This window comes from Scardinius erythrophthalmus, assembly GCF_964197995.2.
Source record: "Scardinius erythrophthalmus genome assembly, chromosome: 17".
Taxonomy (NCBI): Eukaryota; Metazoa; Chordata; class Actinopteri; order Cypriniformes; family Leuciscidae; genus Scardinius; species Scardinius erythrophthalmus.
In genome coordinates this window covers 20569921-20583906 of record NC_138237.1, presented here as the reverse complement: position 1 = coordinate 20583906, position 13986 = coordinate 20569921, and the positions used below count along the sequence as shown (strand labels likewise).

Sequence of the window (13986 nt, the reverse complement as noted above, 5' to 3'; positions counted from 1 at the left end):
TGGAGAAGAGTTCTCCACGATTCAGAGTTCTGCTGGATTTTATGCTGCTTCCCTCCTGGATGGTAAGCAGGTGCAGCTGGAGACGCAATCAGCTACCTGCCAGAGGAAAGAGTGGGAGGAGCCAAAGGAGAGCAAGAGACAACAAAAACAACAGAAAGAAAAACATACCACAGTACAATAACAACTCACAAAAATATACGTCTTTAGACGTAACAACTGTAAAAAAAAGTTGCTGCTTTAAATTTTAAAGTACACTCAACTTGGAGTTAAAGTCATGTAAACTTAAAGGGATACTCCACCGTTTTTTCATACTAAACTATGTTATTCCCTTAACTAAGATGAGTTGATGCATACCTCTCTCGTCTCAGTGCGTGCACTAAATCACTCTGTCTTGCGGCGAAACTTTGTTAGCACTTAGCTTAGCCCAGTTCATTCAATATGAGCCAAGCAGAGAAGCTACCAAACACCTCCACGTTTTCCCTATTTAAATACAGTTACTCGCGTAGTGTAACTCGACCTAGGATGGTGACACAAAACGAAACGTTGCGCTTTTCTAAGCGTGTAAAATGGATAACTATATTGTATGGCGGAATACCATAGCAAGTGCTTGGAGGCACTTCGACTTCGGCGCAGTAATATCTTCACTCGTGAAAAATCCTCTCACCGGCCCCCGCTCCCTCTAATGAAGATATTACTGCGCCGAAGTCGAAATGAGTTTCTGTTGAGATTGTCCTTCTGGTTCTTCTGAGCGGGAGCTCGTGAGGCTCCGCCCCCTGGGCTGTGCAGCAGCAGTTAATTTGCATTTAAAGGGATACACACTAAAACAGCACGTTTTTCTGAGCCCCCCAAAAATGACAATTAAACATGCTGAAAAAAAAAGATCTTAGTGGCCTACACTGTAAAATAATATTTGCTGCATTAAATTAAGGCTGTATAGTCATTTCAACGGTTAAATCTTGAGTAATGATGAATTGCTTTGACTTGTGAAAGTGAAAACTGAAACTTATATTAATGTAAAAATATTTTGCCATGAGTTATTGATCACATTTTTCCCGAGTGTAGTTCATTGTAATGACATTCTGTTTTCCTCTTTTGTGCACTTTTACATAATACACCAACACTTGTATCTGTTCCCAAGAAAGTGGTGGCTGAAATATGTGCAGTAGTGGACATTTTCTAACTTTCCAAAGGAAAGAAAGTATTAGACTTTGTAATGTCCATTTGTTTCCATTGCACTGGACAGTGAATAAACCCTCTCAGATAACTGTCATATGGAGGAACTATAGCCTACCTGCAAGTGCATAAATAACTTTACTTAATTTATACTTGTATGCTTTATGGCTGCAATATAAGTCGCAGGATTTCACATCTACAGAAAGGCCGACAGAAGAGTCTGCACAGACAGAGGAGACATAGGCCTACAGGTGGGCAGCGTATAGCCAACTTTTCCTTTTTATTTGTTGCATGAGGCATGTGTCTAATATCTCGTTACAGGCACTTGACCACTGGCTTTTCTTTACAAGAACAATTGAAATAAAACTCAAGGAACAAAGCATATTTGTCTTTTATTAAACATTTAATGAAAAGTGTTTTTTTTTTGGCAATGTTGTGTAATATGGCACAGGCAACAATGTCACAGGCCCTGTCAGGTGTGCAACCCTCAGACTTTTCAGACACTGATATTTTCCCTTTAGTTAGCCAAAGTTCATTTCATTGTGTGCCCTTGTCCTGGCTAGAGCTGCATTGTAACTGGTTTGGGTCAGGGAATGGGGTCATAAAACACCTGTCTGCAGGCAGGAACATGTCGTAATCACCTATGAAAAAAATGCTGTTCTGTTAGGATCAGCATAAGTGTATGTAGTGAGCTTGATATTTAATTGTGGAACTTTCCTTACCACTTTCAAATAATGTGCATAAATGTGAATCTCTGAAAATTCTTAAGTCATGCACAGATACTGGCCATTTTGCTTTCACATTTGTGATATGGAAGATTTTAGTCAACTGCCTTTTTTTTTATTTGATATTACTAATCTGGAATATTAAGAATCACAATAGTACTGAGTGACATCGGCATGGTCATGATTGCATGAAGCGCCAGGTAAACTCCGAATGACACGACAGACAGCACTTTCCATCATGTTCTCCGCATCTCCAATATAGTGTAAAGGAAAGAGCAACTCGCAAATAATCTTAGGGCAATGCAAACAGTTTGTGCAGTTAAAGCCCGACTCCGACAAGTCGAAAATAAATGTGCGTTTCCAACAAATTAATAATGTAAACGACAATCTCACGAGAAAAAATATATATCTCAGAAAGTGCGCTGGACTTCCCGTATCAGCTCCGCTTATGAAGCCGCAGTCTAATCCTGTTTACATGAAATAAGCCTGCTCTCGAGCAGGTTTGAGCTTGCGCATCTGTTGCTATGACAGCAAGTCCAGGATGAGCGTCGAAGAACCAAACAATCCAAGATCATGCCAAATCGCCAACAATCAAATCCAGCTAACTGAGTTAAGCGACGTATACGTAACATTTAAATCCACACTATGTGTAAACATGTCACTGTAGTAAAGGATATTGAGTGTTTCCTTCCACATTAGTTTATTTGAGCAAAACCAGGATCTCCACTGTTACGATAGGCCTTATTGTATCACATAAAAAGTCAACATTTTATATGAAAAAGTATTTGACTTATCTAAAACAAATAACCTTTAAACAAAGCAAAATATTAACATGCAATGTGCTGTTAATGTTGTCTTTTTGGTATACTGTTTTTTATATGCCTACATTTATTTTTTGTAATTGTTGCATTGCGAAATCGATTTTGCACCACCCAAATAACTATGATGAAATCTTGAAAAAAAACTTTGTTGCAATCATAAACAATTTCCTGAAAATGTTAGCACTCACCAAAAATGTGACTGTTTCTGTGAATAAAGAGTCTAAATTTGTGACATTTTTGTGACATTTTGTAAATTTGTGACATTTTGGGAGAGGGGGTAAAATCTCTGCGTGGCAGGGGGAGCTGCCCATAGACAGTAAAAGAAATGGACACAGCGACCCCATTGGATCTCAATTGAGACAAGTGAAGCCCATTTCTAGCGATTTCTTAGCACTTCCTTTCCTGACGCGCAGACTCAAACCGAGCAAAGCGTTACACGGACCACGTGAGCAACCCGTCTGTCTTCTAGTAGCTGTGCCAAGAGAAATCTGAATCATTCCCTTTCGAATCTCGCAGAGACGGAGAGTGTGAGTAGGAATTGTCCATGAGCTTGGAGCAGGAGCAACTTTTGCTAGGTATTCTGATTAATTATATTGTCATTTTGCCTCTACGTCCCCCCGATTGCCCGCGAGCTTCTCCTCCCGCCCATACGGTAATCTCTCTACTGTGCGACAGAGAGTCGCGTGTTTATGACGCAATCGTTAGCTTACTTTTACAAAAACTGCTTCTACGGGGCCATAACATAAGCTACAAGGTAATGGAGCATTTTATACATTGTCGTGTTTCTTTAGAAATAAATAATGGATAAATGGAGTCTTCAAACGCCTCAGATGTAAAGTTATTCGCTGTCAAAGTGACGCCAAAATGAATGGGAGTCAATGGGATGCTAACTGCAGGTGAAGTTCTGCTACAAGATGGTGGCACCATAGACGGTAAAAGAAATGGACACAGCGACCCCATTGGATTCAACAGAGACAAAGTGAAGCCAATTAGAAACTCTTACTTCCTGGGGGTCCAGCGTACTGCGCAGACTCAAACTGAGCTCGACGACGTAGATGTGACGTGATCAAACCGTCTGTCTTCTAGTAGCTGTGCCGAGATCAATCTGAATCATTACCTTCCGAAACTCGCAGAGACGGAGAGCGTGAGTAGGAGCTGTCCATGATCTTGGAGCAGGAGAAACTTTTTGTAGGTGTTCTGATTAATTATTTTGTCATTTTGCCTCGACGTCCTCCCGATTGCCCGCGAGCTTCTCCTTCTGTCCATACGGTAATTTCCTACTGTGCGACAGAGAGTCGCGTGGCTATGACGCAATCGTTAGCCTACTTTTACAAAAACTGCTTCTACAGGGCCATAACGTAAGTTACAAGGTAATGAAGCCTTTTATACATTTTCGTGTTTCTTTAGAAATAAATAATGGACAAATGGAGTCTTTAAACACCTCAGATGTGAAGTTATTCGCTGTCAAAGTGACGCCAAAATGAACGGGAGTCAGGTGGGGGTCCGCTAGCCAATGGCGGCGCCCGGGGGTACCTTCAAAATAATACAAATCCCTGCCCCCCTGGGTGGCACCCGGCCGGCTTCAACTTCCGGTCGACTTCTTTCCCGCCTGGAGCTGCCACTCGACCTGTCACTCAACCCGTCACCGCTAGAGGCAGCTGCCACTCGACCCGTCACCGTTAAATGCGCCTGCCACTCGACCAGTCACCGTTATATGTGCCTGCCACTCGGCCAGTCACGGATATAACCAGTCTCGGCACCTAACCCCTCATTTACACCGCACACGTCTGCGGCGCATTACGGCTGCGACACGGCTACCGCGCCCATTCTAGTCAATGCTTGTGTTTACACCGGCCGCGACGCGGCGCGTTTCAGAAGCTTCCCAGAAGCGGCTCTCCGCGCCGCTTCACTAAATATAGGCGCCTAGTCTATTTTTGACGGACGCGCGTCCAAGTCGCACCGGAAATACAAAATAAAAGGAAACATGGTCAAATTCAAAATAAACACCCTGTGCAAACTCCCAAACGTATTAAACACCAATATCCTTGGTAGAAACCATAGACTGTATGGTAGTAACCCAAAAATCAAGAAAAAACACGTCGGATAGGCAACGTGGTCTCGAAAAAAAATAGAAATGAGTGCATGGGGTTTTACCAATCGGTGACTCTACCAGTGGCCGTTAAAAAATCAACACCTGTACGGCAAATCCAACACAAATGGACTCTGAATTTAGATTGTGAAATTGACAGCATTTTAATGATTAATCTAAAATATTAAAATAAAAGAGAGGACACGGCAATATTTTGGACTTACAATTGTTATTTTGACAGTTTTTCACACAAACATCTAATGCGAAAGATGGGAGATAGGACATTACTTGGTTGACGCAATCGTAATTTCTCGATCACAAGTAGCCTATAATTATTAACTACGGTTTAATTATAATTTAAATTAATTTAATTTAATTTAACCCTTTATCAGTCACACTAAGAAATTTTTGATAAAATGGTGTTCCTTAGTCCACATTTAGCAACTTTTCAGTGTTTTTTTTTTTTAATGACCCAATCAGAAAGCAGATACACACGTCAACCAGCCGGTTGACTTGCCCATTTAGGGTAACTCTCGGCATGAAGTAACTAGTATTAGGCATTCCTGGATTTTTTTCTTGTCTGCATCTGAAGTTTAATTTTTTTTCATATAAAAACATTACAGACAGTAGAATATGTTAACAATATCATCAATTTATTTTAAAAACATGTTCTTATTATAACACATAAAATAAAAACATTGTAAAGTGCAACAGTGCTAGAGGTAGATCTGGGGTTCCATAAAATGTACGGCAGTCCATTATGTCTGAAAGAGATGGAACATAATAAACATTACTGTACAGTGTAGGGTCGCAAACTGTGTCTTGAGTAATCAGTTCATCAGGTACATCTATCCATAATAAATGCACAATTGTCATATTGATAAACTGTTCTCCCAACATACAGGCACATTGTGATTTATTTTAATTTGTTAAGAAAAAATTGCATATGCTAATAAATACTCTGTGTTCTATGTATGACAAATCGGATAACACACAACCATAAAATTACATAACGTCTGAGTGCTGCCCTCTTCAGGTTGAACGGTGGCTACTGCAGTCGAATTTTCCTATTGGATGTTGCGGTACTGCGTGACGTAAGCGGTACTGCGTGACGTAGGCAGGTTCCAGCTCACCACGCCCTCCCTTGGTACGAGCTACCACGCCCTTGGATGAGCTAGCGTAGATTTATCTGTATTTAGTACAGTGGTAGGTGTAGTACAGTACAGTCTATGGTGTAGTGTTGCTGGGTGCAACAGCACTGCTGGACTGCATAGCTTTCCAGCAAACTTGGAAATTATGCGCCAGTGTTTGCATGCACTTGGCCTGGAAGACCGTGAGTGTAAAACCTGCATTTTACGCGGAATTGCTTTTCCAACGCAACAGAGGTGGAAATGGGCTTCTCCACACAGCTCGCGCTGAAAAGCGACGCAGTGCCAAACGCTGCTCCTCGATCCTGCATGGACTCCACCACCGCAGCGGCGTCTTGATGTGAGTGATCATATATATTTTAATCACAATTTATGGTTAGGCTAAAGTAAATCCTCTGGGGTCGACAAACGCGTCGGCGCATTTTGCTGGATTTTTTCACATAGCAGCGGCAAAATATGAATATGCATATAGAAAGCGCGCGCTATTGACATCAACTCGATAATACTCATCAGATGCATATTTACGTCGTCTTGCGACCCTGTGAGCAAACTCTCCATTTTAGACAGTCTGACAGCAGGTCTCAGGTGCACGCCCCCCCCGCTCACGGTTCGTCCCCTGTATCTCCGCTGGGGTCTGCCCACTTTTCTAGCATTTTTCAAATATTGCCAGTGGGTGGAGTCAGGCTCTGACCAGGGGTTTAGTTACCCTTTAAAAGACTTTTTAAAGCAAATAAGTGACTCAAAAAAATCTAACACCCAGCAATGTGTAATTTATTTGCATCTCCTTTCGAATACAACATTCAAATTACTAGACAAAAAATTATATCCTGAGAAAAGTGGATTTTTATTGGTATAGCGCCATAGACCTCCATTCATTCTGCACTCGTCCTGTGAGCGCCCTCATATGGAATCAGAGTGGAACTGCAACCAGTTCAGAAGCCGGAAGTGTACTGAGAGTGAAACTTCTCGCCATATTAGACATTCTCTGATTATACTGAGTCACGATCGCGTTGCTGTGCTAATTTAGCTAGCGTCCAGTTCAGTTTACCCTAAATGGGCAACTCAACCGAGCGGTCACACAACTTTTCTGAGGTAACAGAGAGATACATCTTATCATCACGTTTCTTCCATTCAACAAAAATATAATCATTAGGAAGTCTAGAACATGAAATCCTACCAAAAAATATCTTACCTTAAATTTTAGCATCACTGGCAGCCGAAGAGAGGTCACGACAATACACTTCCGGTTCAGATTCAGCTCGTCTCAGCAACAAATATTTTATTACAACATTGCCACCCAGTGGATATAATTGCCATTACACATTCTATTCAGTGAGAGGAAGAAGAACAAGCAGCTAAAAATGGGGTTTGGCGAGTTTTAATTACAGGAATTTGACCGCGAAAAAAGGTCAACCGCACGGTTACAATGCATGTTAAAGTGTTAATTAACTACTAATCCGAAGGGAGCGAACATGTTCAGTTCGAAGGGCACTGCGTCACTTTGACAGCGAATAACTTTACATCTGAGGCGTTTGAAGACTCCATTTGTCCATATTTATTTCTAAAGAAACACGACAATGTATAAAATGCTCCATTACCTTGTAGCTTATGTTATGGCCCCGTAGAAGCAGTTTTTGTAAAAGTAAGCTAACGATTGCGTCTTAACCACGCGACTCTCTGTCGCACAGTAGAGAGATTACCGTATGGACGGGAGGAGAAGCTCGCGGGCAATCGGGGAGACGTGGAGGCAAAATGACAAAATAATTAATCAGAATACTTAGCAAAAGTTTCTCCTGCTCCAAGCTCATGGACAGCTCCTACTCACACTCTCCGTCTCTGCAAGTTTCGGAAGGGAATGATTCAGATTTCTCTTGGCACAGCTACTAGAAGACAGACGGGTTGCTCACGTCACATCTACGTCGTCAAGCTCCTGGGGTGCGTTTCCCGAAAGCATCGTTGGCCAACTATGGTCGCAAGTTCCGTCGTTACCAATAGAGTTCAATGGACATTGCGATGAACTTGCGACCATAGTTGGCCAACGATGCTTTCGGGAAATGCACCCCCGTTTGAGTCGGTTTGAGTCTGCTCGTTAGGAACGGAAGTCCTAAACAATCGCTAAAAATGGGCTTCCTTGTCTTAATTAAGTTCCAGTGAGATGGCTCTGTGCATTTCTTATACTGTCTATGCTTTCCACAAGCGCTTGTTCTCCTGTGGCGTCTGTCGTTGCTATGCAACCATGAACTGTCTCCATGATGACAAGAGCTGTGTCTGAAATCGCTCCCTATCCACTATATAGTGCACTATTTAGGGTGTCGGCCATTTTGTAGTGGTTTCCGAATTCTGAGTGAACGACATCATTCCCTACATTCTTCACTACTTTTACCCACAATCCTCTCTGAATTCGAGTGTACATATGATGTACACTTGCTGAGACACTATTTCCCACAATCCAACACGATAAGGCGATAGAGCACGAAGGAAAAATAAACAAAAATGTCAGCATGGCAACGGTGCAAGCGAGTTAGAAAACAATAATTTATAAGACCAGACGTTTGGTTATTTATTTATATATACCGTTATTTCTATATTTGAATAAACAAATGTGTTGTGTTGTGTAGTGTTTTGTTCTCTTTTATTTTCACATATAAATGTAAAAAGTAAATAAATATGACAAGCAAGTGTTTTTATTATCTTTTTTTTAAATCAAATAACGCAATAATCGTGAAAAATACATACATAAAATTGTTACATACAATTCATACAGCCAAAAAAAGGGAATATTAAAGATGGGTAGGTAATGTTTATGACAAATTGTCCGAGCTCTCTGGCGTGTGATAATTATGTCAGCGTCCGAATTCTTTGCTGATGTAGTGCACTCAACTGCCATTCACTATGTAGGGATTAGTGAATGAGTGAACGAGTGAGCGGTTTCAGACACAGCTAAGGAAGTATCAGCAAAAGATTAATAGATTTCTAGCCCTTGCATTAGCTTTACTACTAGATATATTTATGGAGATGAAAAATAATAAGGCGCCCTGTACAGCTATGATCAGCTGTTCGGCCGAGCATTCAATGTTGTTACGCTGCAAGCTGATGGTTCGTTGCTGCCGCGCTCTATCACTCGCACACCATAAAGAGCAAATTGTTTTTTAATGTTTCAATTTCGTGATTAAAATGACATAATTTGGAAGAGGATAATTTCTTCACAAACAGCTCATTATGACTCAATGTTAGAATGCTGCACCTACACTCGATAGTGTGAATAAGATCAGCGCAACGCAGACCACTGCATTGACAGGGTAAAACATGATCTGTCTATGGCCAGGGCTCAGCGGAAGACAGAAAATGCCAGTCCAGCACTGATTGAGGAATTAAATTCGAAAATAAAAGACAGTTTGACATCTTTTTTCTCTCATTCTCGCATTTTTTCTCACATCTCGCATCTCGCATCTATCCACTACCTGCTAACGTTAGTGCACTGCACCCGAGCAAGCACACTTTGCAGTTCCTCTGGAAATGCATTTTTCTAGTTACAGTTTGTAATCATTCTCAAAACAGATGGAAACAAATTGTGAATTGTAATACTGCAAGTCAGAATGTAGCACTGATTAAGTCAGTATAAATCAAAATTATTTTAGTTGTCATTTTGAAATAGATGTGCAAATCATCAGAGCGTAGAACAAACAATATTATATTAAGGCATGTTCTCCTAAAAAGCCTTAAAAAAAGTTTGTTTTTTAAAAATTATGTGATTAAAGGTTGTGTGCGTGTGCACAGAGACTAAGCAATTTGTAGGTTTATTTCACCAAAATGTCCGAAAGCACTGTGTTTCAAAATATACTCCTGTGTCAGTGGTCATTATTTTGTAATTACACTTGCAGCGCACTGGCATCACCAAACAAAATTGCAAAAAAAACAAAAAAAACACTGACACTCCCCTGCTTGCCATTGGTTGGACATCCAGATAGTCTTGCACAAACATAGACATAACATAGATATTAAAGAATAACACATGAAAGACTGTTGATAATAAACTGGATTAATTTTTTAACAAAGACCAGCTATTTGACTTAAAATTGTTTTAATGTATCAATGAAAATGAATCAAAGTGTTTTCTCAGATTGCACTTACACAGTTTCAGTCTGCTAAAACATTCAGAAGAACGTTAGAGGGTTGCCTATTACGTCATTTCCTAGGTGTTCTTTAAGGAATGATTGTATATCAGCACTGAAAAGATTTGTATGGTAATCTCTGGTGTCTGCTTGGGAAACGGGGTCCGGGTTTCTTGTTGTGCAGATGTCCTTCACTCCCCAGCTTAATACACCAACCTATCACAATTTTACAGATATTAAAAAAGTCTCATATTTCTCAGCTTCTCTCACATTAATCTTTAAATTCACCCTGTAACACACAAATTCCAATTGGAAGTGAACATCCCTATGGCTTTATGTGTGCATGTGTGAGAGTTTCCTCTCTGCTCTTCAAAACTTGCTGTCTTTTCTTTGGACCCAGCAGCTAATCAAATAACATAACCGTTCTACCATTTAAACGTATTTCTTACCTATACATAACTTATTTAAACTTCATATGAAATAATGCATGATGAAAATGTATGCAATATGTCACAACAAAACAAATACCATACCATCCAATCACGAGGATTCACCACCCTGAGTCATATGACCATAAATGGTAAAATTACTGCCTTTGAAGTGAGCATGGCATGTACCCTTCACTGACGGACTTGTGGAAGGGCCCTTCATGAAGGTGTTCACTTTCGTTTGGTACGTCCCTATTTAATGGCGTCCCCTCCCTGAGGAGCCATTTTATACGAGACTTCACAGCCACATCACCAATACTGTTTTCAACAGGAAATGGAAATCTCACCTGAATCATTCGATCTTTTTTATTTATGTAAGTGGCCCCACCGCCTTCACCTAATGACATGCAGACACAAGGAACTGTATAAGAATTATATCAATTCATTTCAGATATCTGATTAGAATGTTTTCAACCAATGTTATGACCTAAGTGGTAGATTAGAGCTAAATAAGCTGCTGTCACAATGGCAAAAATCAAACATACCTTTGCAGGAAACATCATCTGTTTGTGGTTCAGTACCACCACTGCACAGAAAATTGTCTGTAACTACATCTCTTGCGTTTGTCACGTTGAGTCCTACGGCTTTTTTTGCATCTTCAACACAAGCATCCCGCTAAAGAATAAGTACACCAAGAAGTGTTCTTAGATTGTTGTGGATCAAATGTTTAGGCCTATATATATATATATATATATATATATATATTCAAATAATACGTTTTCTGTCGCATATTGCATATAATTAATGTTAAATGGCTAAATGAAATTCAAGTCCTAGCAAATGATTGTGCTGTATTTGAACTTTGTGACATTTAGACCCCATAAAATCAAAGTTAAAGTTTTGTTGCTTTCTTATACTCATAATCCACTGGATTTTTTTTTTTTTTTTTTTTTTTTTTTTACTTTTTAAATTACTATCAGATTAGAAATAAAAATAAAATCATTACATATTTCCCACGCTTGATCTTGATGTTTCTTATTTTTCGTGGTACATCAGTTTTGGTCTCCATTTTGGACGTAAAAGAAGCTTCCACAAGTTCGTTGCTCATTAGTAATTCCTCTGTAACAAATGCAAAATGTATGACATTTTATGTTTGGTATGTTTCATTGTATAAGCAGTGGCACATGTTTAATATATCTACATTTAATTAATCTTTCACACTTTTTGATAGGATTCTAATATGCAGCATGTCTGACAGATGTCTTATCTGGTACCTTACCATGTCTTTTGCACGTCCCTTCACTGTCTGAAAGTCTCAGAGCTCCATTGGTTTCTTTGGTGCAGGGGATGCACATAGGTCTGTACAGAGATACACATGATGTTCTTTAATTAATTCAGCCTTTTTTTATTATTCTTAATAAAGTTACATCAAGTTACATACTCCTCACCGTAGATTGGCACTCATCTTAACACTTTTTTTCAGCTGTATAAGAGCTACATCAAATTCATAATATTCCTTTATTTTCAAATGCCGTTTTGCTGTGATGTTATATTTAGGATGACATATGAATTTTTCCACTTCTACAAATGCAAAAGGACAAGTAAACGTCATTGATAAGATTTATGCTGTAACTCATTTTTCTTCATTAATCATCTGACAATATGGGGGTGTATAAGTTAAGGACATAACATTACCTACTTTCAGGTCTTTTTCCAGATAAACTGATATCTTATCAGCTGTGTCTCCTTTTTTAAAGCAATGAGCTGCTGTCAAGATGTAACTTGAGGTAACTAATGACCCCATGCAGTTTGAACCTTGTGGACGCTACATGAAGAGCAGAGAAGATAGATGTTGTCATGCTTCATCTCTATTGCCATATAACGTACTCGGTTACTAACGTAACCTCGGCTCTCTCTAGAAGAGGGAACGAGTACTGCGTAAGGTATCTTACGCTAGGGGAAAATCCTTTTTCCGCGAGATATTGGAGCCAAAAATTATCCTTAATTTTGAAATAATGCAAAACGCGTTGCAGCAGCATGCAGACATAGGCGAGACAGCTCGTGCGCCTATTGGCTGGTCTGCGGCAACTGCAGCAGCCTATCGAGCGAGGCCTGGCGTGACGCCAGACCCAATGAGGGTGCTTCGCGCCCGCTGCGTCATGTCCCGCCGAAACGGGCGTGGTCTAGGCCTATAAATATCGCTCGCAGGCAGCTATTATCTGGTTTTTCATCATAGAAGCAACCAGAGCGTGTGCATGCACGGCAAGATACGCAGTACTCGTTCCCTCTTCTAGAGAGAACCGAGATTACGTTAGTAACCGAGTACGTTCTCTTACGAGAGGTCTCTCGTACTGCGTAAGGTATCTTACGCTAGGGGACCCAATGCAAAACGCCGTGCGTGCAGGGATCTGACACCATAGATCCAAGGGCGAAAGCCCGGGATTCATAAAGTGCACAATCACCCATGGAGCTCACAGGGAGTCCGGGAAGAGAGAGGGGTTAAAACCGTACTCTTCCACACATAGCAGCGTCGTTTAGACTCTAATACATCACACAGACATGGCGGGGTACGGCCTGAACTGGTGGTAAAATGGGTCTTACACATTCTGCCCGCACACATTTAGTGCTACCACTTTACGCTGTCGATCAATGAGCTGCACTCAGCAGACACAGCATTCTGGGCTGATAGTATCAGGACAGACAATACTGGTAACTAGACCGACAGCAGCCTGGCCTGCAGGGCGGGAACCTCTAGGTTATAGAACCTTATAAATGTAGACGGGGAGGCCCAGCCCGCCGCCGTACAAATATCTTGCAAGGCAATCCCACTCGACCAAGCCCACGAGGAGGCCATGCCTCTCGTGGAGTGCGCTCTGACACCCAAAGGGCACTGCTCGCCCTTGGAAGTGTATGCTAGCGCAATAGCATCAACTATCCATCTGGATAGGCTCTGTTTCGACGTGTCTAGTCCCTTAGAACGCCCGCTGAACGAAACAAAGAGCTGCTCTGTCTGTCTAAAAACAGACGAGCGAGACACATAAGCTCGCAGCGCCCTGACTGGGCAAAGGAGGTTCGCGTCTCTTTTCCTCATCAGGGACCGGTAGGGCAGACAGGGAAATAACCTGCGCCCTAAACGGTGTGTTGAGAGATTTTGGAACATAACCGTGCTTAGGTTTGAGTATAACCCTCGAGTCATTTGGCCCAAACTCCATGCACGTCGTGCTCACTGAGAGCGCGTGTAAGTCCCCTATGCGCTTCACCGAAGCGAGAGCCAGCAGAAACACGGTCTTAAAAGACAGGTGTTTCAGATCAATCGTCTGCAATGGCTCGAACGGGCCACCTTTCATGGCTTCCAGAACCGTAGAAAGGTCCCATACAGGGACTGAGGGAGGTCTGGGAGGATTCAGTCTCTTAGCTCCTCTGAGGAAGCGAATAACTAAATCGTTCCTTCCTATTGACTGACCAAGCGTTGTTCTAGAGAACGCTGCTA

General features: G+C 41.2%; 1 protein-coding gene across 1 annotated transcript in view; it reads right to left on the bottom strand.

Annotated features, from left to right (window-relative positions):
* Positions 1-8624: 8624 nt before the first annotated feature.
* Positions 8625-13986, bottom strand: part of LOC308705661 (complement factor B-like) — a 28299-nt gene continuing 22937 nt past the window's right edge. The window contains exons 12-18 of the mRNA XM_081390778.1: positions 12192-12321; positions 11945-12077; positions 11776-11855; positions 11503-11615; positions 11042-11171; positions 10844-10893; positions 8625-10284 (exon numbers count right to left, since the gene is read on the bottom strand). Coding sequence (XP_081246904.1) covers positions 10111-10284; positions 10844-10893; positions 11042-11171; positions 11503-11615; positions 11776-11855; positions 11945-12077; positions 12192-12321 — 810 coding nt within the window. The 3' untranslated portion in view covers positions 8625-10110. The remainder of the gene's footprint in view (positions 10285-10843; positions 10894-11041; positions 11172-11502; positions 11616-11775; positions 11856-11944; positions 12078-12191; positions 12322-13986) is intronic.